Raw genomic sequence first — 28,000 nt, forward strand, 5'->3', positions numbered from 1 at the left:
TTATTTGAACATCACTTTTTATTATTTGCAAACAGTGTAGAAATAATCTTTCCAGTGAACAGTTAACACCACCACTTCTCCCTCATCTTTTTTTTTAATATATGCATCTGTGTGTGCATGAACACACACATACAGGCCAGAGGGACAAATTTGGGTATCTTTCCTCAGGAGCCCTTTCTTTTTTTTTTTTGAGACTGCTTCTTACTGGTAATACTTTCTCAGGAGGCTTGGATCCAGCACTGGGATTACATGCCTGGCTTTTTCACATAGGTTCTAGGGAGAGATTGTTGTTAACTTCGAAATGTATTTTTGTCAGGCGTTGGTAGCACACTGAAGGCACCCAAGAGGCAGAATAGGCGGATCTCTGTGAGTTTGATGCCAGTTTGATCTACAAAATTAGTTCCAGGACATCCAGGGCTACACAGAGAAACCCTGTCTTTAAAAAAAAAACAAAAAAGGAAAAAAGAAATGTATTTCCCAGCTTGTCTCCAGCTAGCCTATCTTCCTCTTAGGAGTTTACATCTATCTTTGCTGTACCCCTTCTGGGGATATTGAGATGTATCTGCCATGAACTACAGGCAGTTTCAGCCTGGGGTTTCGAGCATGTCTACACTACCAAAGCAACCTCATTTGAGCTAACTTACCCTTCCCCATGGTGACTGCTTTTTATTTAAAAAAAGAAAAATTATTTAACTTTATTTTATGTGCATTGGTGTGAAGGTGTCAGATCCCTTGGAACTGGAGTTACAGACAGTTGTGAGCTGCCATATGGGTGCTGGGAATTGAACTCAGGACCTCTGGAAGAGCAGCCAATGCTCTTAACCACTGAGCCATCTCTCCAGCCCCATGGTGACTGTTCTTGACACAGGAACCTAGCATGCCACTTGACTTTGAAAATCTAGTTATCACTTCATACCTTAACTCAAGTATTTGGCTGTGCAGTGGCGTGGTGCTGCCCGCCTAATCGTTATTCCTCTATCCTACTTCTCTTTCCTCCAAAGTACAGGAGGAGCTCACTTCGGATGAAGCAGATGAATTCAGCAACTCACTGGCCAAGAATTCTCAAATCCCATCATCCAGTATCCTGTCACCAGGCGAGTCTTCCGACGCTGACTGGGATGACAGAGACGATGCCTGCTTCCTAGAAGCCACAGAAGATGCTGAATTCGCTGATGCTGCAGATAGGAGTCTTCTTGGTGACAAGGATGCAATAGACGATATTCCAGACGAACTCATTATGGAAGCATTACAGAGTAGCTAACTGTGGGCAGGATTTACATAATGAGGCTAGAATTTGCCTGAAGCCTGAGATTTGATGACATAAATGTTAAATTAGGGCTGAGGCTATAGCCCAAGAGTAGACTACTTACCAAGCATGTGCAAGGCCCTGCATCTAATCCCCAATACCATAAAAAATCAAATTACATTAACTTATTATTAAACCTGTTTATAACAACCGTTTTATCACTTAGCTTTCTAATAATTTGCTTTTTACCTGGGCCAGTTTTACTGAAGATTAACTTTGACATACTTCAATAGTGCTCCTAATTAACCAAAATTATTCCATGCTTGCACGGACATCATTAAAAAGTTTGTTATAGGGTCAAACTCTAATGCCAAGTGATGACTAACATGTCAAGACTGAAATTTATTAGTAACAGTCAGAACTACATGGCTTCTGAAACTGCTACAGTTGAACTGGCGTGATTTAGTTTGAATGACAAAATGATAATAAATTCTGATGAGTAAGCCACACTTATTTTCAGATCGGAAGTTTGAAGAGTGTCAAGAGCGGAGCTTCAGGAGAGATGGCAGCAGGAGGCCGACTCAGCTCATTCCTGCTTCTCATTCCTGCTCTAGGAGCTTCTCCAGCTGATAGTTGATGGTTTTCAGGTGTTTCTTGGCTCCCAGAACCGTTCTGGCTTTAAACAACAGAGCTGGAAGGCTAGATGAGTAATACTGTTGATGAAAGAGCAATACTTGTTTAACTAGGATCATTAGGAAACCATGTTTTAGCTCATCCCAGCTCCTCAGAATGTGATGTTGAATAGAACCAACCGACAAAGCCAGAGCAGATCTCAGTACCCCAGACAACACAAGCTGACTCAAACAACTGTGGCATCTGCATGACTAAATATGGCAAGTCATGCCTCAGACTTGGACTAGGCAAGTGTGTTAGTGGTATGTGGGGTCTACTTGATCTCATTTATTTTGAAACAGAAATGTTTACAGCGAGTTTCCTTTTACTGCAAGAACTAATGGAATGAGAACAACTGGTCTGTTAACGTCTACAGCAAAATAATCTCAAAGGTCTCATTTAGGAGAGTTACTTAGAGGATCAATTAAGCCTTAAAGGTTGCCAATCCAAATGTAAGTACAAAGTAATAACACTACTCGAAATCCAACTCATGACCTGGAAATAATAAACAAAGCCAAACTTCCTGCAAACTATCTGAGAGAAATTAAATTCCTGTTAAATAATTTACCATACTTTTGGCAGCTTGCTGACTAACATGTTTCCAAGGTATTTTTCTCAGTGACATAAAAAGCTGCCAGACAGTGATGAGCCTTTGTAACAATGGGACTTGTTTTCTGCCACACACATACCATGTTATTGAAAAATTCAACTGAACAGACGTAGGATCGTCTCCACTCAAGACGCCTCAAGCACCCGCTCTCAAAGGAATGGGAAGAATACACTTGGAGCTGCGGGTTTCATTTAGGAAGAGGTGTGACATATCCAGATGTCACAGGGGAAGAATAGGTGCCTGACAGTAAGGGTACAACAGGTACTGAAGGTCCTACACAGCCTCATCTGTGACAGCAGACTGCTCTATAGTTACCACAGCTTGGTTTTCAAGCCTTGGGGTAGATCTGGGAGCATTTGCCTAGCACATGAAAGAGTGATCCTGGCTTAACCAAGAACTATGTACAGAGTAGGTCAAAGCTACTATTAACTTTCACAAATTTAGTGATCAAATCCCTAAAATAAAGTTTAAGTACATTTTAAGAACATGTTTTTGTAGCTTTACTATATGAACAGATCTTCAGCTCAGGAATACTTAGATCAATGCCAGATCTTAAAATTGAATTTAGAAGTTACAAATACAAACCTGATCATTAGATGCTCAGAGACATTGTGTGCAATTATGTATCACTTTACACAATTCTTAGTGTAATTCCTTACACAGTTCTATTGGTACAATTCTATACCCCATCCTATAAGTGTAACTCTATATACAATTCTACTAGTATAATCATATTTTTCTAGTTCTATTAGGTATATAAACTTACAATTTTTTAGCAAATATTTCTATTAATCTTAACTGGGTGTCACAGCAATGGTGAAGTCCCAGGAGCTACTTCAAAGTGTGTTAGAGTAATAGGAAGCTTCCCTTAAAGAAATGGAGGAAAAAACAAGCAAAAAAATTGGAAGATATCAGCAAATCACTTAAAGAAAGCCAAGAAAAAGAAATCAAACATATAAAAGAAGCTATCCAGGACTGAAATAGAAACAATAAAGAAACCACAAGCCAAAAGAATTATAGAAACAGAAATCATGAGAAAAAGATCAGGAACCACAAATGCAGGCATGAACAGCAGAATACAAGAAATGGAAGAGAGAATCTCAAGCACTGAAGATACAATAGAGGAAATAGACTCATCAGTTAAAGAAAACATAAAATCTAACAAAAGCTTAACACAAAATATCCATGAAATATGGGACACCATAAAAAGGCCAAATCTTAGAATAGGTATAGAAGAAGAAGATGTTCAACTTAAAGGCACAAAAAATCTATTTAACAAAATCATAGAAGAAAACTTTCCCTACCTAAAGAAAAATATGCCTATGAAGATACAAGAAGCTTACAGAACACCAAATAGACTGAATCCAAAAATAAGTCCTCTCGCCACATAATAATCAAAACACTAAACATACAGAGTAAAGAAAGAATATTAAGAGCTGCAAAGGAAAAGGCCAAGTAACATAAAAAAGGTAGACCTATCAGAATTACACCTGATTTCTCATTGGAGACAATGAAAGTCAGAAGGTCATGGTCAAGCATTATGCAGACATTAAGAGACCATGGATGCCAGCCCAGACTGCTATACCCAGCAAAACTGTCAATCACCATAGAAGGACAAAACATGATATTCCATGACAAATCTATATTTCACTAATACCTAGCCACAAACCCAGCCTTACCAAAATACTAGAAGGAAAATGCCAACCTAAGGAAGATGGCTACACCAACAAAAACATAGACAATTGATGATCTCATTACAACAAATCCCAAAGAAGAAAAAAATACACAAATTAACATCACCAACCAAGAAAACTAAATTAACAGGAGATAGCAACCACTGGTCATTAATATTTCTTAATGTAAATAGACTCAACTCACCTATAAAAAGGCATAGGCTAACAGATTAGATACGAAAACAAACCATCCTTCTTCTGCATACAAGAAACACATCTCAACCTCAAAGACAGACATCATCTCAGAGTAAAGAGTTGGGAAAAAATATATCAATCAAATGGATCTAAGAAACAAGCAGGTATAGCTATCCTAATATCTAACAAAATAAACTTCTAGCTAAAATTCTGTCAAAAAGACAAAGAAGGCCATTTCATATTGGTCACAGGAAAAATCCATCAGGAGAAAATTTCAATACTGAACATCTATGCCCCAAATACAAGGGCACCCTCATATGTAAAAGAAACACTTCTAAAGCTTAAATCATATATTAAGCCCCACACACTAATAGTGGGAGACTTCAACACTCCCCTCTCACCACTTTACAGGTAAATCAGACAAAACATGAACAGAGAAATAAGAGAACTAACAGATGTTAATGACTCAAATGGACCTAACAGACATCTATAGAATATTCCAATATTTCATCCAAACAGAAAAGAATATACCTTCTTCTCAGCACCTCATGGAACCTTCTCAAAAAAAAAAAAAGTTACATTTTCTCAACTCCTTTACTGTTTCTCAGCGTTTCAAGCCATTCCTACCATTTCTGTGAAACAGCTACGAAACCATGAACATGGGCTAGACAAATAAAGGCGGTTGGTCTTTACCACATCTGGGTGAGCTGAATATGGATGGAAACTAACAAAGCGGGGTATAGCTGTTCAGCTGAGAGTTGTGCACAGTACACAGGGCCCTCCAGTACAGTTCTCTGAAGGGCACTTATGGGCGGCATGGATGCTTCTCTTCCCTAAGTAGCTAAGAGGTGATGCTGTGATCTCGCTAACTTACACTGACAGAGCCGCTGGCACTCTACAAGCGAATGCCTGCAGCAGCAGCTTCTGCCGCACAGTAAGCTTGAGTGGGGCTCACCTCCTCCTTTTCCTTTGGTTCTTTCTTTTGAACATCTGAATAGTCTTCATACAACTGTTTTAAGTTAGATAAGAAATGTATGGAATTCTTAAGTGATGACTTTCTCTCCTTGAGGTCGTCATATTTTTTCTGTAGTTGTTTCAGTTGTGGTTCTAATCTAGACAACAAAAAAAAATTTTTTTTAAATCTTAAAAAGAAATTATGTAAAACACAAATTAATAGAAATATATTTATTGTTCATGGACTGAAAGTATTAAACTATAAGAACAGAAACCTAAACCAGTAAAAAAGGAGCAGCGGGCTGTATCCCGCCACCCGGCTAGCTTTACCCAAAATAATTACACGGAAACTGTATTCATTTAAACACTGCCTGGCCCATTATCTCCAGACTCTTACTGGCTAACTCTCACATCTTAATTAACCCATTTCTAATAATCTGTATGTCACCATGAGGTCGTGGCTTACTGGGAAGATTCTAACCTACGTCCATCTCGGGCCTGAGCTTCATGGCATCTGCCTGCCTCTGCTTTCTTTCCCCCAGCATTCTGTTTTGTCTACTCCACCTATCTAAATTCTGCCCTATCAAAAAGCAAGGTAGTTTCTTTATTAACCAATGAAAGTAACACATAGAAGGCCCACCTACACCACAAACCAGAAATAACAAAAACATTTTCTCCTACATAAATGACATGCAATAAAGTCCAGCAGTCTACAGTGCATGAGCATCCTGGAAGAAGGAAAAACCAGGAGTGGGCTAGGTGACCTGCGCTTACCTCTCAGAGTATGAGTATAATTCATAATCATATTCTATGTTCCGTTCATCTCAACTATGCTATAGGTAACAGGGACAGCCATGGCTAACAAGCCTTACAAATGCTAAACTTCACCAGGTCATTTGAGTCTGGGAACTACGGACTCCACGGGAATCTGGCTAACAGGCAGGAATGGCCGGCATGACAGTTTAGCAAGAAGGCCATGCAAAAAGTTCCCCTTATTAAAATCGCCTCAAGCTCCCAAGGCCAAACAAAATCAGCTGTCACAAGGCCTGGCTAGAAAGATGTGTGACCTTCGGCCAACAGCTGCCTCTCTAGGGCTGAGTTTCTTCACCTATGAAGAAAATAGTTAACTTGTGATTTATGGCTAAGAAGGAAGGCCGCCAGTTTCATCTTGCAAACAAAAATATGAAAACGGATCTCAGATGTAACTCTCGTGCTTCTTTGCCCTCTCTGTGTGTATTTGCCTGTGTGTTTTCCTAAAGAGAGAAAGATGGCATGGTACTGGATGGGTAGAGAAGTGGGGAGGACCTGGGAGATGAGGGAGGGAGACCGTGATCAGAAAAACAAAACAAAAGATCATTTTCAACTTGAAAAAGTGCTCTTCACACTGGACAACTGCAACATTTATTTCTTCAGCAGACTCCAGACTGAACTGGTCGCAGTGGCCGGAGGTGTAGGATTGTATTCCCTGTCCTTCCAAAGGGCAGAACCAGCTGAGGCAAAGTGACTCCCCTGTTAAGTGTCTAATATGCAAAGTTAAGACCATAATAAACTTTATTTACTATGCTTTCTCAAAATGTTTGTCCTGCTACAATCACACTTAGAGAAGGAACTAAAGAGGCTGGTCTCAACACATCTCAATGGCCTCCCACCGTTTAACAAAACAGCCTTATAATAGATCCATACAATAACTTATCTCATGGAGTCATACTGACTAAGAATGGGCCAAATGAATGGAGCCTTTAGGAAAGTGCCCCTGTCATAAAAGAAGCTGTCAACTATTACCACCATTATTGCTCTAATTCCCCAATGTCCCATGTTTTGGCCAGTGCCAATGAACACATTTTCTAGTGCCTCCCATAGACTAAATTTGTAAATAAAATGGAATAGACAACTAATTTGTCTCTCAAAATCCTGGGTCAGTCACTTTAAAACTTAGTACTTAATTACATAGTATTTCAAGAGTTTGCTGATGTAATGATCTGTCCTGTCCCTTTAAGAGACAAGCCCCGCCCACTCCCTCCTCTGCCTAGGCAGAGGTGGCTGAAGCCTTCTCACCTCTCCTTCTTCTCCCCTCTTCCTTTTTACTGAATAAACTATATCCAAACTCACACTTCATGGCGTGCCTATCTGCCTCTGTTTCTCACCCTCCTTGGCTCCTCGTTTGACCTCGTGGGACAGGCTGCCCCCGCCAACCTGCCCAGGTAGCTCACCCACTCCCTCTCACCTGCCTGGGACCCACAGAGGCCTCAGGTGGTGGGGCCTGGCTAACCCTCAGAGAACTGGCCCGCAGCGTTATATCTAAACCGTTGCAGCTGACTTATCTCTTTTCTGCTCAAACTTCCTGCTACCATACCATGTGGTCCTGGGAACTGAACTCAGGGCTTTGCTCACGCCAGTCTGGTGCTCTCTGCTGAACCACATCCTCAGGCTGTCCAAGCTCTTTTAGAATCTTAAGAATGGAGAGCACAGCCAGTTCTATTTCACTTCAGCCTCTGCCCCACACAGCACAGCACCCACACCTCAGAAGGACAAGATGTACATGCAGGCTCCGGACTCGTGTGCACAGGACTACCCCACCCTAGACCTCAGAACATGACTGACACGAGGGGCATTGTAGAGCCAGGGACCAGCCTGGGTTACACAGCAAGACCATCTGTCAAAAACTAAACAAGCAAGCAAACAACCTAAGCAGAAGTATGTGTATGAGCGGCTGCAGAGGACCCTTCCCTATGCTTGCTCACTGACTCACAATACCCTCTGAGGAACAATACAGTTTGACCCATAGGCACAAGAGGCGCCTGAGGCACTGGGAAAGTCAGTAGCCCACCCAAGTCTGCAGTCCGTGGAAGAGCCTGATTCAAGTCGCAGGCAGTCTAATCCTAGAGTCTACTCATTAAATCTGGGATCAGACTGCCTGAGGCTAGACCAGGTATGCTGATTCGTGTTGACTCTTCTTTGCTAAGACTCTGCACTCTGCCACTGGGCATCAGAAACTGCTGACACTGATCATCCAAGTGCAAAGGGCTTTTCGTGGGTCACGACAGCAAACAGCACTCCCCTAAGTGACAAGCTCTACTACTGCCCTTTAGGTGAGTTCTCAGCAGGAGTGGGCTATTACCTTACCGAAGCAGTTCATCCTGGACTTCAATTAAACGCTGCCGTTTCTTTCCCATGTTGGAAATCATCTGAGCAATACAATAATTTACTTAGGTTAACACAGTAGAAGTCTCACTTCTGCCTACACTGTCCTAGGCACTGAAGGCAGGGAAAGAGGCAGAGTGCAGCTTAGTGGGCAACTTTGAAGACTGGGGGGTGGGGGATGGGGGCACAGAACCACGGACCCTCCTTCTCTTGCTTCTGGTTTGGCTTGCTTAGCAGTCGCATTTCACGACAGGCCCCAAAGGTAGCAGAGCCAGGTAGTCAGGGACTGCCTGAGCCCAAATAACCTTTCCTTTATAAGCTGATTATGACAGCAGACTAACAGAGATCCCCATTCCTCAGTCTCCATTAACATTACAAAATCAAATAAAAACCCGACCCAAAGCACAAAGCCTTACACACACTGCGCAGGTTCTGAACTAACGCAGTTCACTCCCTCCCGCCCTGCCCCGTGACTAAGAGTCCTCCTCACCTGGGTGTTCTTCCTTTTCACAGCTCTCAGCACCTGGTCTTCTTTAAGCTACAATGACAACAAAAACACAAGCATGTCGAACTTGCCAAAATTAACTCCACATGTTTCAAGTCCACATGCGAAGCCGCTGGGAGACACCAGTTGATAAACGGTCTGAAAGCTTAAGGACCTCAGCTCAGATCTCCAGCACTGGCACATTGGCTTTAACAAGTGCTGGTGGAGATGGGAGCTCCTCGGAGCTCACTGGCCAGTCTCGTGAAATCAACAACTTTAAGGTTCAGTGAGGCCCTGTCTCAAAAAATACATTGTAGAGCGATTGAGAAAGTTACTTGGCAGAGCCTCTGGCTTCCACATACACGCACATGTGCAATTCCATATCCACAAAAAGAAATAAGGTAGTTCTCACGTGTTTATTGCCAAAGAGCCAGCAAATGCAAGCTTTTCTACAACCACAGGGTACTTTCCAAAATTTAGTTTAAAAATTTTGGAGCAGTCAGGCATAGTGGTGCACACCTTTATTCCAGCACTCACTCAAGAGGCAGAGGCAGATGGATCTCTGAGTGTGAGACCAGCCTGGTCTACCAAGTGAGTTCTAGGACAGCCAGGGTCACACAGAGAAATCCTGTCTCAAAATAAATAAACAAATAAGTAATTTTAAGCAATATAATTATGCCAGTGAACTTACCATTCTGAAGAGTTCTCCTTTAATTTTAAAATAAAATTTGTTGATGGCTTGACAACATCTTTCAGACTCTACTCTTTGTCTGTAAATTGTTTTAAGAAAAAAAAAAAACAGGTATTATAAAGGATTTTGAAAGATGCATTTCATTTACTTGATACATAAGTACATATAGTTTGGCACATATTGTTTAATTACCTAATACAATAATGTAAAACCTATAGCTTTTTCGTACTTAATAAAATAAGAGAGGGGAAGGGAGAGACAAGTGAGAGGAAAGGGGAGTGGAAAGGACCAGGGAGAAAGTGAAAGAGATGAAACCTGGTGGACTGGCTCTGGGAACCTTGAGGCAGGACATGGTAACTGCTTTTAGGTCTCCAGCCTATGACTGGACTGAGTTGTCAATTGACAAACTAGGGCCTTGAGCAGTCTAGAAAAGCCCTTTACCACTGAGCCACACCCCAAATCCAGTGGTTTTATCATTGAGTTTTCAAGAGTTCTTTGTAAATTCTGAGTAGAAGTCCTTTATCATATATATCTTTCAAAAACTGTTTATTCTCTTATAATTTCATACACACGTTATTTGATCACAGCCCCTCATTACTCCCTCCTACTCCTCTCCCTTTCCTAGCATACCCCTTCTTGTCAACTTCTACTTTCCTTCTCTTCCACCTTACGTATTAGGATCGCCTGCTTAAGCATGGGTCAGTGAGGAACAAATAAATCTCCTGCAAAGATTTTCTCCCGTTCTGTGGACTATCTTTTCATGCTTGAAAGTATCTTGCAGAAGAAGTTGTTAACTCTTGAAGTCCAGTTTACAGACTGCGATGGGTTGTGTTCCCGCTGTTAGCAAGTCACTGTCAAATCCCAGTCACATGTGTTTTCCCTTACTCTCTTTCTGGGAGTTTGCAGGTTCACATTTAGGTTTGTGGTCCACTCTGGGCTGAGTGTGTTAAGGGGCAGTACCGGTTGCTCACGCATGGCCACTGCTGCGGTGCCTGTGTTTTCATTTTTGAGACAGGGTTTCTATGTAGTCTTGGATGGCCTAGAACACAAGAGCAGACCAAGCTGGCTTCCACCTCCAGAGAACTGGGACAAGGGGTGCACAGAGCCAGCCTGCAGCACCGTTTGCTTTTGACGGCCTCCACAGTGCTGCCTTTGCCCCTTCGTCACTAGCTGACCCCATGCGGGCTCCCTGCTGTCTCTTACTTTCTCCAGCACCACACTGCACTGAGTGCCACAGCTTTATAGTGAGCCTGAGGGCAGCACCAGCCACTCCCAGCCTTTCCTCTCTAGGAACACTAGGATTCGTCTGTTATTACCCACAACAGAATCTGCTGGGATTCTGAAATTGCCTGGTGCTAGAAGTCGTGAAGAATTGACACGCTGACAGTACTGAGTTTATTTATAAATGAGCAATACCGCTGCACTTATGCACGTTCACCTCAGTTCTTCTACCTGTCTTAGACTGCTCTTCCCACAGCGCTTACGTAAGACCCTGTCTGGGGCATTACTCTACGCCAGTGGTGCTAGGCTTTGATCTCAGATTCCACTAGTCCCTGCAGTGTAGTGGACTGCTCCCCCTATCTAGTGGATTGTTCCCCTTATCTACTGGGCTAAGACTTACATTATAATGTCAGACTGACTGCTGAGAGGGGACCTTGACCCTGATGGGAGAGTCTTCCATTCCCCATTGTCGGTATGCTAGCTCTAAGTTCCTTGTAGATAATTCTTTATCAAGTTAAAGAAGCTCACTCTAATCTAACTTAATTTTAAAAAACCATGCATGGCTATTGGATTTTGTCAAATACTTTCCCTGAATTTAACACACCATCATGTTAACTTTTCATCTTTAGCCTGGAAATATTTATTTTACTTTCTAAAGTTGAATCAGTCTTGCATATCTTGGATGAATCTTACTTGGTGGTAGTATTTGTTTTTAATACATTGTTGAAATCAATTTGCTAATATTGTGTTGAGTATTTTGCAACTATTTCTTAGGAAAAACAGATACAGATCTACTTGGGTTATATATTTCTTCATGTGTGTGTTTTGGCTAATTGCATCCACTTGACCTAAGTCACTCTAAACGGCAAATGCACAACCAAAGTATGAAAAGGCAACCCACGGAATGCAAGGAAACATCTGCAAGCCATAAATCTGATAAAGGAACAATATCCAAAATGTATTTTAAAATCAGCACATGCATAAATCGTCCAACTGAAAAAATGAGCAAAGGACTTAAAAAACATTTCTCCAAAGAAAACAGAAAAATGGCTACCACATACACAGAGACATCCAGTCACACTAAGCATGAGGGAAGCAAATGAGAACTACAGAACAAGCTTACATCCACACGCGTGAGCATTAAATATCCGAACAAGCGGTGGAGACATTGCAATGTGGTGCTAGGGAGCAATGCATGCACACATCCGTGCCTTTGCGGAAGCCAGAGGACAACTCCTCGATCACTCTCCACGTTACTCCTTTGAGACTGGGTCTTCCACTTAACCAGGACCTAGGCTGGAGGTGAAAAGCCCCAGCTGCCCTCCTGTCTCCGCCCGCCGTGCACAGCCACACCTAGCTTTGCATGCGGGTGCTGGGATCCACACTTGAGTCCTTGTGTTTGCACAGCAGACCCTCTTTCTACTGAGCCACTCCAGTCACTGAGGGCAGAAGTAGAAAATGGTGTGGAGATCTCAGAAAAACATCAGACAGTTTAAGAGATAAAAAACAAGTATCATGTGGTCCATCCAGCAATTGCACTTCTGAGAGGAACAAAAATCCACCAATAATCACAACAGCATCTGCCACGGAGAGGGGAAGGTGGTCAACTGTTTTAACGGCTGCAGTTAATGCTAGTTAATGAAGTTAACGGCTTGCACAATGAGCAAGTTCTAGAAGTGTGCAGCACAGAGTGCAGATGAGCAGCCATTCTGCACTTAAACAGCCAATGGAATGATCTGTTATGTGTTTTCACAATAAAACATGACTTGTCTTCTCATAGCTATTGGGAGAGCTAAAGCAGCACTGTCTGGGGGTGACAAAGCACTTCTCTGCACTGGGTAGATCACACCATGCCGACAGCTCTGGAGCGAGGGGGAGGACAGAGGAAAAGTGGATAAGGAGTGTTGGTAGAGGCGATGGAATGGTTAGTTCTGTCAACCACACAATCGAGAACACCGGGGAAGACCACCTCGGCAGGGACAGTCTAGACCAGGGTGTCCAGGGACAGGCCTGGGAGGGATCTTCCTGTAGAGTTAACTGCAGTGGGAAGACCCACCCTGGACATAGGTGACGCCATTCATGGGTAGGGGCATGGGCTGCATAAAGTGGAGAAAGCCAGCAGGATTAGCAAGCTTGTCTGCATTCCCCATTCTGTCTGCTCTGGACGGTGGACGTGACTGTTTCAGGGCCATGCAGCCGATTCCCTCGCAGTGCTGAACCACAGCCCAAAACTGTGATCTAAAATAAACCCCTTTCCTCCTGAGCTGCTTCTCAGGATATTTTATCACAGCGGCAGGAGGAGGGGCCTCCTGGCGCCCACCAGCATTCTTCTGGAGGATGGTGAGAATTCGGCCCACTGACTCCACCCACGACTGAAGAGAGCAGTCCGCCACACTTCACACGGTCCCTTTACAGCTACCCTTAAACACCTTAGTGAGCTCTACCAAGTCCAAGACCGGTGTCAGTGGTGGCCCCACACTGTGGCTCACAGCAGGATGGGGATTTCTCCTTGGATGGAAGCCTGCCTTCCTAGACATTCTCATGCAGCTGGTTCCCTTCTTTCAGGAAGTGTTGGGCAAATCTCCCACAGCAGCAGAGGAGCCTCCACAGCCCCTCCCTCCCAGCATGCAGCTTCTGCCCTCCTGCCTTCCTAAGCTTCCCACTCACTGACTCACTATCGTCCCAGTGGATCCTGTTCTCAGAAAAGTCAGACGCATTCACAGCTGGGCGTGACTAGTCCATGTCTCTCAGACCCTCTGCCAGGCTGCATTTTAAAATATTTTTGTTTAAGATCTTAAATTTTATGAATCACTCTCTTCAGGAAAGTACAAGGCTGGAGGAAGAGTGAGCCCTGACTTCAGCTGCTTCTCCAACTTTCCCCAGCGAACCCCAGGCTGGAGAAAAAAAACTAAAGGTACACATATTTATTTTGATGCTGCCCAGAGGGGTGTTGCAGAATAGTGCTTTAACTATGCAAAGATGGGTCACGCTTGTTTATGCTGCGTTTGATGTAAAGATATGTTGTTGTTTTACCTTGACTGCCTAAGGCACCTGACTGGTCTAATAAAAAACTGAAATGTCCAATAGATATTCTAGGCAGTAGAGGGATAGGCAGGGCTGGTGAGCAGAGCTAATAAGTAGGAGGAGAAATCTAGGTTAGAAGGGAAAATGGAGAGAGAAAGAGGGAGCGCTCAGGGCCAGCCAGGCAGCCACCAGCCAGCCAGCCACGGAGTAGGACATTCAGGATGAAAGGAAGGTAAAAAGCCCAAAGCAAATGTGGATGAAGAAAAACAGGTTAATTAAATCATAAGCGCTCGTGGGGCAAGCATAAGATGAGGCTGAGCACTCATAACTAATATGAAGTCTCTGAGTCGTGATTTGGGAGCTGGTTGGCGGCACGAAAGCAAGCGTGCTACAGAGAATCACAGGAGTGACGCCCTGCTGCAGCCCGTTCTCGGCAACCACGGGCTCTTCCCTCATCACTGCTTTCATGGGAGACGGAAGGGACTGGAGTGTGGCCACAGCTGGCATACACTTTCCGACGGAGAAACACTGACAGCACTGGGGGACACACTTACTTCTAGATTAATGTCTACGAGAAACGTCTAGACTAGATGATTCTTTATGATACTAGCACAATAAATGTATGTAGAAGGATTATAATGAAAGTGTAAAGACATCTTAAATGTAGTAACACTGAAACCAGGACGGACACAGTGGCACTCCGAGCAAGGTCCACGGATGACAGCGTCAACGGACTTACTTATACTCCAGGAAGGTTTTCTCAAACACAGACAAAATAACATCCAACTCCATGATGTCACCACGTCTCTTTCCTTCTAGACACCAAATGTGCATACTTTCAGAAGCATCTAGAATAGTAATCACATGTCAGTTTAATACATTCGTTATCTGCAAATTGGCTCTAGGTCCAGGACTCTGAACCCTGAACAAAAATAGTCCTCCAGGGTGTAAAAGGAGCTAAAACCACGTTCATTTCTTCCTGCCCCCCGGCCAGAGAACAAACCTGCCAACTCCCACTCCTTCCTGCGACTACGGCTCACCTTTTGAGTCAGGGTCTATGTATCAATGTGCTGCAGAGTGGGCTCTCCTGCCAGCTCCACTAAACTCCATTATACTTAGGCACATGACACTGCCACTCCTATTTTCAGTGCTGTTTTTAACTGTACAGCAAGCATATAGTAGTTTACAATGACTTGGGAAACTGAGATATATCTGTCTTATGACTCAACAACTTCACTCTCTACTTCTCCAAGAGAAATAAAAACATGTTAATAACAAAACCACGTTGATAAATTGTGCATAAAAATGTCCATGGGGCAGGAGGCAGTTCATAAAGAGGCTGGAGCTATAGCTCAATCCACTTTCCTAGAATGGGCAAGGCCAGGAGCTAAATCTCTACCACTGCAAGGGCTAAAAACATACAGGAAGAAAGGGAAGAGAAAACAAAAGGGGGAGGGGTCAGGCTTTCTTTACAATCGACTGTAGTGAGCAAGGACGTGACTCACCGCTGCAGCAATTCCATCTACACAAGACTTTAGCTTGCTTGTGTGTCTGTGTGTGCAGGCACCCAGAGGCCAGAAGAGGGCACACAGGCCCTGGAACTACTGTAAACTGCCTGATGTGTGGGTACTAGGAACACCTAAACTTTAGACGAATAAGGAGGAGAGGGAAAGAATGGGGTTGGATTTTATCAAACAATATTATATGTATGTACGAGTATTCATTTTTTAAATTCATGATAAAATAATAAAACAGAAAAAAATGTTACTCCAATGTCATAATTTCTTAATCATGGGGCAGTTTTAGCCAAGATGGTGGTGTATGCCTTTAGCTCTGGTACTCTTGGAGGGGTAGAGGCAGATGGATATTGGGAGTTCAAGGCCAGCCTGATCTACACAGTGAGTTCCAGGACAGCTAGGGCTGTCCAGAGAGACACTATCTCAACACCACGCCCACCCCAATAAAGTTTGCTCTTCCAACAACTAAGACAACTTAAAAATGGGAAACTTTAAAGCGACAAGGTATTGAGTACCAGCCTGTACCTGAGTCTGTGGCTTCGCTTCTTGATTTCTTCCTTCTGCCAGGAGACGGCTTCACTTTCTTCTGAGTTTTCTACCAAAAAACAACAAACATAAAATAAATAGTATAGTTATTTAGGAAAATTGTTTTTTCTCTAAAATTTAAAGATTAGGACAACAACATTAGCAAACCATCAATGGATATTAACTACAGTTCTTGTTTAGTTCGTAGGAAAACTGAAGAACAATCTCGGGCCAAGGGGTCCCAGTACACGAAGCTACACACAACACGCTGCAGCGGTGAGGTGCATCTGTGGGTGCTGATGGGAGCATGCCTGAGAGAGACAACAGCGATGACAGCATGCTGAGAAACGCCCCACTCGAGACCCGCTATCCTAACAAAGCCTAAACCTAGCTCCTGTTGGGATCTACCAGGAAGAGCACAAGGGTTGTAGTACGAAGAATTCCAAGATGACTGACAGGCACAATTCCCTCCCTCTCGAGTGTGGGCGGCACCTGGGAACAGGACCGGGTCTGTTCCCTGGATTCTACAGGTGGGTGAGCCATCACTGTGGGAGCCTGGAGAGTCTGGGGCTGGCTCTGCAGGCGCAGGCACCATCCTTCAAGGGCCACATAATAGCACCTGCAGGAACTGAGAGCAACCTCAACCTCCAAGAGGACAGAACATAGGGACCTTAGGATTAAAGCCTTAATGAACTTAACTCTTGTCAACAACTCGAAAACTCTGTAAGGAGAAATTCAAGCCTCACCTGAGATGTCAGCCCTGGATTTCCGCCTTCTACCACCCTGAGCAGAGGAGCCAGCTAAACTGAAGCTGGACTCCCAGCCTGTAGAAGCTACGACATGATAAACGTGCGTGTGTAAGCAACCAACTCTGTGGTAATTAGTGTGAAGCAATTATAAACAGAGAGGTGGAGTCCCACTAAGATAGATAACGGGAAAATGTCTTAGGCTTTCTACACACTCATCCCAGCAAAGGATAAAACCAAGCTGGTAACCTCAAACCCCAGGCAAATGTCAGGCTGAGTCTGCCAGGATAGCAACTCACAGAAGCTGTGACACAGAGCTCAACATCGCTAAACAACATGGACTACATTTCAAATTCTAGACTAAAACAGACATACAAGAAAATGTGACCCAGAGTTGGGACAAAAACAGACTGAAGAGAAATTGAGCCAAAAGACAGTGCAAACAAGGAAGCAAAGGCTGAAGTAGGTGCCATCCTGTCTAGGCAGGGTGGGGAGGAAGTGAGGCGATCAGGACACAGGCAGTCCCCAGCACACCAGTAAGTCGGGGTGGGAGTAAAAGCGTTCTCTGTCCGGTCCAGCTTCTGGTGGCTGTGACTGGTGCTATGGCTGCTTCACCATCTTCACACCCTCTCTGTGTCTAGTCTCCATCCCTCTTAGAAGAATACCTATGACGACGTTCGTGGGTACACATATAATTCATGAGCGTATATCTTTGGCTACTAATATAAGCAAAATTATTTATCTAAAATAATCAACCAAATGAGTTAATAAAACAATATATAAGAACATGAACCAAAAGATACTATATTTCAGTTATCTCAAAAACAAATTATGACCCATAGCATTTTTTTCATAAGGAACCAAATCAAGGGTGTATATGAAGACTTTGCTACAATGTAATCTATCACTGAGCAGGTTATACTTACACACTGAGGAAGACACACCCACACACATCCATATACCCTAATAATTAGGAAAAGAAGAAGTCATGTATTTGAAAACGAACAATGGGGTGTATGGGAGGGTTTGGAGAGAGGAAAAGGGAGAAATGTGATCACACTACAATATCAAAAATAAATAAATAATTAATAAACCCTTCAAAGCATCAAAATTGTAATTTTCATCAACAGATACTATGGAGTGCAAGCACTGGCTAAAAGGATGCCGCGGAAGGACTGGGGCACACACCAGGACACAGATATTGTTGCTGGGCTATGGAATCGCAGATAAATTTATCTTCCTTTCTAGATTTTTCTGGATTTTCTAAAAGAAACATTGCTTTCTGTAATAAAAGCTCTAAACTTATTTTTAAAATTAAAAAAAAATTCCTCCTTAGTCTTTTTCTTAGATTTATTTTTGTTATGTTTAAATGATGTGTATGGGGGAGGAGTATATGACAGGAATGCAAGCACCCCCAGAAGTCAGGGTGTCAGAGCCCCTGGAGCTGTGGTTATAAGCAGTGTAAGCTGCCTAGCACAGGTACTGGGAACTGAACTCCGATCCTCGAGAGGAACACTGAGTCATCTCTCCAGTCCCTTCTTAATCTTTTTAATGAACTTTTCTCTCTGAGGGGCAGGTGGCAAACACTGCTCACCGGCGGTCTCTGTATTGCTCGAGTCTCTACTACAGCAGAGGGCTGAGGGCCTTGGGGTCTCGTCTTCTTGGCCGCAAGGTTTTCCGCTGGCTCCACAGGGGGTGCCACCTGGTGCTGCTGTGCCGGCTTCACAGGGGGTGCCACCCGGTGCTGCTGTGCCAGCTCCACAGGGGGTGCCGCCTGGTGCTGCGGTGCCAGCTCCACAGGGGGTGCTGCCTGGTGCTGCTGTGTGCGTGTTCTCACTATGGACCTCGCTTTCCTCCTTACGTCATCTTCAGAGCTCTCAAACTCATCGCTGATGGGCTCAAGCTTCCTTGGCTATGAAGGAAACAGCATTGCTTGTTTAGAAAATTCAACTCTTAGACAAGCGGATCTCTGTGAGCTCGAGGCCAGCCTGGTCCACAAAGTGAGTTTGAGGCCAGCCAGGGCTGTTACACAGAGAAACTGTGTTTCAAAACAAAGAAAAGAAAACTTAAATCTTACGATTCCTTGTCAAGAAACTATGGGATTCCCATTTCTCACTCATAAACATCAAAACTGAGCACATATCTAGAAGACAGCAGGATTAGAATGCCACCTAGTTCTCTCAGCCTTTGAAAGCTACAACCCAAGTACACTATCAGAATGCCATAGAAACTGGCTGGGGAAGGAGAGCTGAGAAGTCTTTCATAACACTTCGGGAATAAACATATTTTTCTGGGCTAGTCTGATAGTGTGACAGGGAGAGACACGTGCCACCAGGTCTGTGTTCAGACCCACAGGGTGGAAGTGTCAAGTGGACTCCCACAGTTGTCCAGTTCAGTCCCTAAGACCCACAGGGTGAAAGTGTCGAGTGGATTCCCACTGCATCCTGTACATGTCACACACACACACACACACACACACACACACAAATGAATATCATTATTATAAAAATACTGCTACAGGATTTTTTTCTCTATTTGCATCTACTCCAAGTAAAAAGGTTTCTTAGAAATAAAGAGAAGAAAGAACACTCCCACATACCTTTTTTGTGCTGCTCTTTAGAGAACTGCTTCCCTCTGCTTCAGTCTCAGAAAGGTTCAAGCTGCCAAACAACAAGCCATCAGCACCGTGTACATGACACTCTGTACACGACACTTCACCGTGAAAACCAGTGGGCTGTGAAGGGTTTTCTGCCTGCGGCGGGCAGGCCTTACAAAACCATCTGTAATTCTGTGGGGTAGTTTGAATGTAATTGTCCGCATCAAGCTCCTCAGGAGTGACACTTTATGGAGGTGTGGTCTGGTGGGAGGAGGGCTCTGAGGTCTCATACAAGCTCAAGTCATGCCCAGTGAGGCAGTTCACTTCCTGTTGTGTTGGGGACTGTGGACCCCCAGACCCTGAATTTCCTGTAAACAACTTGTTTTTCCAATGCTTGCAGCTGCTCTGAGCAAAACAACTTGTTTTCCTGTGTTTGCAGTAGCTCTGAGCAGGAGACCCTCAGGAGTTCCTGATGGCAGGGGAGTGGTTTCTGGTGGGTTTGGCTGGGGCGTGGCTATCCATTAAGGATCCCTATATAAGCTGCCCTAGAACACAATAAAGGGGGCATTCTTGGGGAATTCAAGACCCGTGTCTCTGTCTCTATTTGTGTGTGTCAATATCCAGGCCCTTGCCAGCCAGGCCCACAAACCGTCCCGTAGTACAGGCATAGTACTGTAATACATGTAGTACAGGCAATACAGGATCGTACTACATGAAGTAGTACAGACGTTACACTGTTGCTGACATATCAAGATGTAAAACTCTCAGCTACCTCTCCAGCACCATGTCTGCCTGCACGCCAACATGTTCCTCCATGATGATGATAGACTGAACCTCTGAACTGTAAGTTTCCATCCCAATTAAATGTTTTTCTTTATAAGAATTGTCATGGTCATGGTGTCTCAACACAGAAATAAGGCCCTAACTAAAACACTCCGGCACCAGGGGATCCAACGCTTCTGGATTCCTAGGGCACCTGTGCTCACCTGCAAATACCCACACACAAAATTAAAAATAGTTAAAGTAAATTTAATCCTCCCCCAAACAAACCAAACAATCTGCTTGAGATGGACCTGCGGGAGAATTGTCTGTATTCTGTCAATCATATTTTAATAAAACGCTGATTGGCCAGGCAGGCAGTATAGGCAGGAAAGCCAGACAGGAAGTAGGGGTGGAGCAAAGAGACTGGGAGTATTCCGGGAAAACAGGAAGCTCCCTCCGCAGTTCTGCCCAGACCACCGGAGAGGAAAGATGTAAGCTGCCCTGCTGGAAAAGGTACTGAGCCATGTGCTAACGTAGATAAGGATAATGGGGCAACATAAGTTATAAGAGCCTTATAACATAAGTTATAAGTAGCCTGACCTAATGGGCCAATCAGCTTTATAACTTATAGAGATCTCTGTGTGATTGATTTTCTCTGGGACTTGCCGGCTGTGGGGTACTGGGCAGGAACAGATACCCCAACAAGCCGGCCCTCATGTTACATGGACCCATACCTTCTGCCCTCTTCTCTTCCATGAGTGGCTGGAAAGACAGACGGCCTTTTGGGCAGCTCCTCTTCGGCATCGATAACAGTACTGTGCAGAGGAGGGTCTACAAAAACAGAAGAGCAACTTTAGCACCGGCTGTCTAGGGAATGAAGTCGTATTCCCTGACATGGATCCAAGGCAATCTTGGTTTAAATGGCCAACCAAAACAAAGTCTATCACACAAGCCACTTCCCAGATATATTTTAACTCATCCCTCAGTAATAGAAAATGTAAACCTTATTGCCAATAAAAGCATGGTTTCAGGGGCTAGAGAAGTGGCCTACTGGCTGAGAGCACTTGTTGTTCTTGTCAGGGACCTGGACTTGACTCCCAGAACCCACAAGGCAGCTTTTAAACCTTCTGTAACTCCAATTCCAGGACATCTTCTTCTGGTCTCCATAACCACCAAGCATGCACATGGTACAGACATACATGCAAGCAAAACCCTCAGACACACAAAATAAATCTAAAAAATTTTAAAGACATGTTTTCAAATTATATATCTCTATTCTCATGTATATTAATAGAAATGTTTTCATAGCACAAGATAAACATGAATAGGAAGCCTAACAGGGTCTTTCCTTACCACTACGTATGTGCATTATTGAACACATCCCTCGAGGCCTCTGCACTAGTTAGCAACGCTCGAGTTTACAGTGTGCCCCCTCTGACTTCATCACTCACAAGTACCGAACATTTAGAAGGCACTGGGGAGGGTGCCTGTCCTCTCTCACTTCCGGTCCTCTGAGTCCACCTGGACTGCAAAGCCTTTACATTAGAGCAGGAAGTGAACCTGAAGGAAGACGCAGGCAACAACATGGCCTTGGTGGAAAGGCAGGGAAAGGGGATGCTAAGGCCGCTTCTACCTGCTGGGGGGAGTGGATGTGGCAGGGATGGAAAATCTGAAGCCTCAACAGACTTAATTGCTGCAAGGGGAGCTGGGAAGAGCCAAGCAACCAGTTTTGTTTTGTTTTTTTTATGTTCAAATGTTAGCAAGATGTGCAAACTTAAAATCTTTCTTTCAAAATAAATAGCAGTTTAAATACTGAACATGTCAGCTGCATGATTTTAAGGCTGGTAATATATTCCGTGATGCCCTCAACTAAGCAATGGCATTTACTTCTTCTACAGCTGGGGGTGAAGGTCATCAGCGGATGCACAAAGACAAATCAATCCTGAACTTTCACAAGTGGTCAGCTCTCTGAAGATTGACAACCGACCAAGAGCACACCCAGAGGACATCTGACATCGTTGTGGAAATGCGTATACAACCATTGGATACATTTCACATCTCTTACACAAGTATAATCAGGAAAAGAGAAAAGAGGAAAGAGAAAGAGAAGAAACAAAGAGGAGAAAGTCCAAAGTAGCAAGGCTGAGTAAGCCAGGAGCTGAGCCACACACACCAATGTAAGATATGAACTGTGGCAGCCACCGTGGGAAACGGTATCGAGGAGTCCTCAAACACACAGCCCCACAACCGGTATGGCTGATGTACACCCCAGGAGTCCTACTTGTGGGTACCTGCACAATAATGAAAGCAGGGACTCAGACATTTGCACACCAAATTTTCACTGACAGATGAGTGCATGACCAAGCCCGCTTTGTGTTGCTGCTATGTTTTGAGACCAAGCTTCATGTAGCCCAGGCTGTATACTCAAGCATGACTTTCAACAGTTGGTCTTACTGCCTCCCCCTACCTCCCAGGGGTGATGATTACAGTGTGCTACCACATTCAGCTGGGATTGGGCTTACAGAAACAGTCCTGGACTGTAGGCAAGATCCTGAGCCGGTCCCCAGCACCACAGACACACGTAACAGGACCAAAGGCAGTTCTAAAACATGACAGGAGTCATGACCCGAAAGGCAATACGCTGGGTGAAATTAGCCAGATGCAAGAGGACAAGCGTGCTGGGCAGTTTTATATCAACTTGACACAAGTCATCTGAGAGGAGGGAGCCTCAGTAGAGAAAACGCCTCCAGAAGATCAGGCTGCAGACAAACCTGTAAGGCATTTTTTTTTATTAGTGATTAATGGGGGAAGGCCCAGCCCATTGTGGGTGGGGCCATTCCTGGCCCCACGGTCCTGGGTTCTATAAGAAAGCAGGCTCCATGAGAATCAAGCCAATAAGCAGTACCCTTCCATGGCCTCTGCATCAGCTCCTGCCCCCAGGTTTCTGTCCTCTAAGTTCCTGTCCCGACTTCCCTCGATGACGGCAGTGAAGAGACGTATAAGCCAAACAGACCCTTTCCTCCCAGCTTGCTCTGGCCACGGTGCTTCATCACAGCAATAGCAACCCTAACTAAGACAGCCATGAACCTTCCTCTCACATGAGGCTCCTAGAGTCGCCTAATTCACAGAGTAGCTGCCTGGGGCTGGACCAGGAGAACAGGGAGCTGCTTACTGGCTAGGAGTCTGAGTCAGGATACTGAGCGCTCTGAAGATGAATGGTGAGAGGTGGCTACCCAGCAGTGTGAATGGACCTCTCTGCCATGGACTGCTGTGTGTTCAAAACTGGTTAAAATAGCAAAGTTTGTGTGTAGATCAACTCTTTATGCATACAACACCACAAGGAGACATTATTTTATACCCACTAGATTGGTTAGAATAAAAAGTCAGAATGTTAACACCAAAGTTGGTATAAACTCACTATAGATTCAACAGTTCTCCTAGGGATATGCCTCAAAAAACCTAACAGGTACTGTGTACACACACACACGCACACACACGCACACATTCACACACACAACCTTGACCACGAATGTTCATAGCAGAATTGTGATCAAGAAAAAGAGAACCCAAAGCCAACTGAATATTAGTAAGCCATAAAATTTATGAATGAAGTAGATACATGCTACAACCCTGAAAACGTGACACTAATTCAAAGAAGCTCACCAGAAGAGGATAGATAGTCTATGATTCTATTTATATGAAATGTCAGAAGAGACAAAGCCATAGAGTTTGGAAGTAAATTTACGGTGTCCAGGGACCAAAGGAAGGGAAAGGGGGCTGGCTGGTGTGGGGAGGGTTCTCCAGGCCAAACCTGCTCTGGCCTTAGATAACGGAGATGCTAACTAAGCACCGCTGTGTCCACGTCCTGAACAGGAATATAGAACACGAACCGAAGGATTCATTCAGTTCCTCTTCCTCTCCCGTTTCTCCCATCATGCTCGAGACAGAATTATCCGAAAAGTCAAATGGATCCTTTGGCTTGTGCTTTTGAACAGCTCGCTAAAAGGGAATAAAAGCAGTCACTGAAATGTAGACCGTGAACTTGACCACGCTCATCTCCTAAGGACCCTATGGTCCTCCTAAGGAGTCCTACAGTTCCTGGAAGCACTTGACGCTTTTGAACCTCGCACTACTTTGATGATTCAGAACAGGGAAAGATGAAACACTCGTATGGAGACCAGAGAGTAGACACTAGATTTCTCTACCAACTATTAAGCAGAGTCACTATGTACAGAAGCAGATATTGACAAGCTAGGGAGGAATGAACATGGCTGTGTTTCAACAGAACTGACTTCTGGGCACTGAAATTTCCTATCATTTTCACAGGGCATGAGAAATCTTCATTTAGGTCACCTTTATTTTATTTTTTGAGACAGGGTTTCATTGTGTACTCCAGGCTGGCCTTGAACTCAACGTTCAGGAGTCCTCCTAAGTATTAGGATTATAAACAGGATTATATAGGATTATAAAATTATGAGTCATCCTCTCCAGTTTATTTAAATCATTTTAAAATACAACAAACAACAAAAACCATTCTTAGTTCACAAGGCTGTACAAAAACAAATGGCAGGCTTCCTTTGGCCCACATGTATCATTTACCTAAATCCTTGATGTAGGGCACAATATGATCCCCTCCCCCAGGAAAAGGGCACAAGCTCATGAGCAGTTTTGACTGGACACAGGGCAGAGAACAGGACTAACAGGTCAATCTGTTTCAATACACAGACGAAACCCTAATCCCAATGAAAGACCAAATGAGATCATCTTCTATGGTAGCTTACAAAATACAAGAGGATATTATTATTACAGATAAGGAAAGTCTGGAAGATATTAAGGATATGCAATTACACTGGCAGACAAAACTCCGAGCCTCGGGGAAAGCCGCATCCAGAGTGTTATATGGAGAAAGGCCAAGAGACAGCCTAAGATTTGCTCTCCAGCCAAGGATGCCTCCCTCACACACAAGGTAACTCCCTCACCCAGGGAGGACCTGAAAGCCGACCAGAAAGGCTGGGAAGGGGCATAAGTGAGTAGAGAACCACTCCCCACCCCCACCCCACCCCTGGGCACAGTGGACTTTAGCCACCCTGAGCGGTGGTGGGCAGGAAAGCGGAGCAGGATCCCCCAGAGGTATGCTAGAGTTTCGCCACAGTAAGGGAGCATCATCCAGGCTAGAGTCAGGGCAGCAGGGCAGGGAACCTGCCGAAGATGGAGAAAGTCAGGGACAGCGAAAAAGGCCACCAGCGCTCTGAAGAGCTAGTCCTAACCTGGAAAAGCAAGCACCTTCATCACCCTAATTGGAAATGGCAATATAGGTATTTTGGAATTAGCAATCAAGAGTGTTAAGCAAATGCATTTGCCTTTAACACTTCCTAAAGAAAAACAAAACTATAGCATTGACCAAGAGGAATACCATAGGCCCACACACAGCTGTTAAAAACTATAGCAGGGAGAAATTACTCTAAGTGAAAAATGACAATACAGAACATTTTACAACTTTTACACGATGTCAATATCTGAATAAAATTAATGTCAATCTAGGCGCAAAAAAGAATTTTTTTTCTTTTTTTTCTTTTTGGTTTTTTTGAGACAGGGTTTCTCCATGTAACAGTACTGGCTGTCCTGGAACTTGTTTTGTAGACCAGGCTAGCTTCAAATTCACTAAGATCCACCTGCGTCTGATTCCCAAGCGCCACTACCAACCGGCAAAAGATGGTTCTAAAGTGTTGATGAGGGGCTAGGGAGATGGCTCAGTGGTTAAGAGTACTGACTGCTCTTCCAGAGGACCCGGGTTCAATTCCCAGCACCCACATGGCAGCTCACAACTGTCTGTAATTCTAGTTCCAGGAGACCCAACACTCATGGCAAAACACCAATGTATGCAAAAATATAAATAAATAAATATTTTTTAAAAAAATAAAGTGTTGATGAAGTTCCTTTTCTCCATCATACTGGAAAAAGCACTTTTCTTCTCCTGAGACAGGGTTTCTATGTGTAGCCTTAGCTGTCCTGAAACTCGCTTTGTAGACCAGGCTGATCTCAAAATCACAGAGATCCACCTGCCTCTGCCTCCTGAGTGCTGGGATTAAATGCATGTGCTACTACCGCCAACTGATAAAGTAAAGTTTTAAGCTATCATTAAAAAAAAGTTTGTCAAGAGTAGTCTACAAAAATGTATTTCCCACGGAATGACTTCGTTTTCAATGGTTAAAAAAGAAAAATCATGTTAACAAAGATCACTTACGTGTCTCCTAGAACGTGTTCTTTCCAGAGCATTCTTTGATTGCTTTGCGCTATTAAAACACAGACAACAGAGTCAAAAGAGGGAATTTAAAAATGTCTTAAGTAATTTGGGAAAGCACTATAAGCTGTGATTTTTCCCAAGCAATCCTTTCCCAACTGTTCTCTTTATCAGCGCTCACCCAGCAGAGCAGAGCAGACACCATGGCAACAAAGGAAGCAGAATGGGAAGGGGCTTGCGCTCAACACCCCACTTTGTAAACCATCTCCACTGTGTGTGTTAGGTTACAACACAAAGGGGTATCCTCCTATGAACTGCAATAAGATGCTTTCAACAAGCAGCACTGGGAAGAGAATTTTCCTAAGACTTAGCCTGTCCATCTGCGTGAGTCCTGTACTCTAACCCTGGTTCTCAAATTTTAGCTGACGTCGGAGCTGCCTAAAAGGCTTGGGCTGAGGATGCAGGCCATTGGTACACTTGTCCAGCATACATGGGCCCTAGGCTTCATCTCCAGAACTGAAGTTGGGGGTACCCATCGCTGCTTTGTCTAGCTAGCTTGTTAAAAACAAATTGCCTGAAGTCACCACACCCCCAGTATTCGATATCACAGAAACTCTGGGCTGAGGCTAAGATTTCCCATTTCTAACCAGTGCCCAGCTTTAGCCGATTCTCAGACTGACAGAATATTTGATCTGTGGTAACTACAGACTGCAATCCCGAGGTTCAGAAAGCTTAAGTGACTTCTGACTGCCCCCCCATGAGGGAAGCAGGTATGAAAACCAGGTGCACAAGCTGCTTAACCTTCAAACGATGGAAATCCCTAAGATAACCACCTACAAAATCTCTGTTGTCGGCGCCGGTGTTTTAGGAGTGAAGAGGGAACAGACTTCACGAGGCTCAAGCCTCAAGATGCTGAAACAAAACCCAATGGCTTAGAAGATTTTTGGAACATTTCCCTAGTCAGCTGACTTGCAATCTTCCACTGCAAACCGAGTGTCTTCGGTACCTACAAACACCATTTTCCATAGGCAATCTTTCCACGGAAGGCCTCCTACCCAGCAGAGGCCTTTTTACCCAGATCCCTACCAGGTTTTGGATGCGCGCCAGGCACTCCCCAAACATCCTTCGCCAGGAGATCCTAGAACCAACCTTCCAGAGCACAATTTGGTGACCTCTTTTCAGATGCATTTCTCTTTATAATAAAAAGATGCCTGACGCACCCTGTATATCCCTTAGGCATTTAGGTCATCCCAAATATAAACAAGCGGCTGCTTGGCCTCGCTAGAGATCTGGTTTCGTCATGTTGCCTATGACGAAAACTGCTGGGTCTTGGGAAAAAAAAAACTGACCACCAAGCAGGAAGAATTTGTTAAATATGTGTTTGTCACACACAGCAACGCTGGTGTCCGAGTTGCTATCGCATCCAGCTGGACTCCTGGGACTATATCCCCCTCCCCACGACTCTAGGGCCGGAACTGTGGGAACCGAGGCCGGGTCGGCGAGTCTCTGAGACAAGCTGAGCCCGTCCTGGGAGGCGTGCGGGGCAGATGCACTTACCCCGGGGACCCCGGGTATCTCAAGCTTCTCCGAGCCACCATCCTACCGCTCCCGACACCCCGGACTGCCAAAACTCGCGCCAAGCTTGCGCTGTTCGGAGCAGCCAATCAGAGTCTAGTCCCGTCTCTGCCCCGCCACTTCCGGG

At 44.3% G+C, this 28,000-nt stretch overlaps 2 protein-coding genes across 6 annotated transcripts in view; one reads left to right on the plus strand and one right to left on the minus strand.

Annotated features, from left to right (window-relative positions):
- The window catches only part of Primpol (primase and DNA directed polymerase), a 35,602-nt gene extending 34,146 nt beyond the window's left edge, over positions 1–1,456 (plus strand). For 3 of the 4 annotated variants that reach the window (XM_087901028.1, XM_048455589.3, XM_085680283.2), the window contains one exon: positions 1,007–1,456. In XM_087901028.1, coding sequence (XP_087757154.1) covers positions 1,007–1,261 — 255 coding nt within the window. In that variant the 3' untranslated portion in view covers positions 1,262–1,456. Of the gene's footprint in view, positions 1–1,001 lie in introns of all 4 variants that reach the window. The other variant, XM_048455594.3, reaches the window with a different exon arrangement.
- On the minus strand, positions 1–28,000 carry Cenpu (centromere protein U). 2 transcript variants are annotated; one of them, XM_048455595.3, is made up of 13 exons: positions 27,856–28,000; positions 26,302–26,350; positions 23,948–24,056; positions 20,792–20,888; positions 19,299–19,359; positions 18,294–18,611; positions 15,954–16,023; positions 14,651–14,759; positions 9,667–9,745; positions 8,982–9,029; positions 8,474–8,535; positions 5,352–5,508; positions 1–1,959 (listed from the first exon to the last, which is right to left on the minus strand). In XM_048455595.3, exons 1-13 carry the CDS (start codon positions 27,894–27,896, stop codon positions 1,846–1,848), a joined length of 1,314 nt encoding a protein of 437 aa, XP_048311552.3. In that variant the 5' UTR covers positions 27,897–28,000; the 3' UTR covers positions 1–1,845. The 2 variants fall into 2 exon arrangements, with proteins under 2 accessions (XP_048311552.3, XP_048311553.2); XM_048455596.3 differs by lacking the exon at positions 26,302–26,350 and having other exon boundaries at positions 27,856–27,945.

Source organism: Myodes glareolus, chromosome 23, assembly GCF_982192425.1.
Source record: "Myodes glareolus chromosome 23, mMyoGla1.1, whole genome shotgun sequence".
Classification (NCBI taxonomy): Eukaryota; Metazoa; Chordata; class Mammalia; order Rodentia; family Cricetidae; genus Myodes; species Myodes glareolus.

Coding starts and splice junctions, on each gene's coding strand:
- Cenpu (XM_048455595.3), bottom strand. CDS start 27,896: ATGGTGGCTCGGAGAAGCTTGAGATACCCGGGGTCCCCGGG. Junction 24,057..26,301: donor GAACACGTTCTAGGAGACAC/GTAAGTGATCTT, acceptor ATTCCCTTTTAG/CGAGCTGTTCAAAAGCACAA. Junction 9,746..14,650: donor AAAACCTTCCTGGAGTATAA/GTAAGTCCGTTG, acceptor AACAATTTACAG/ACAAAGAGTAGAGTCTGAAA.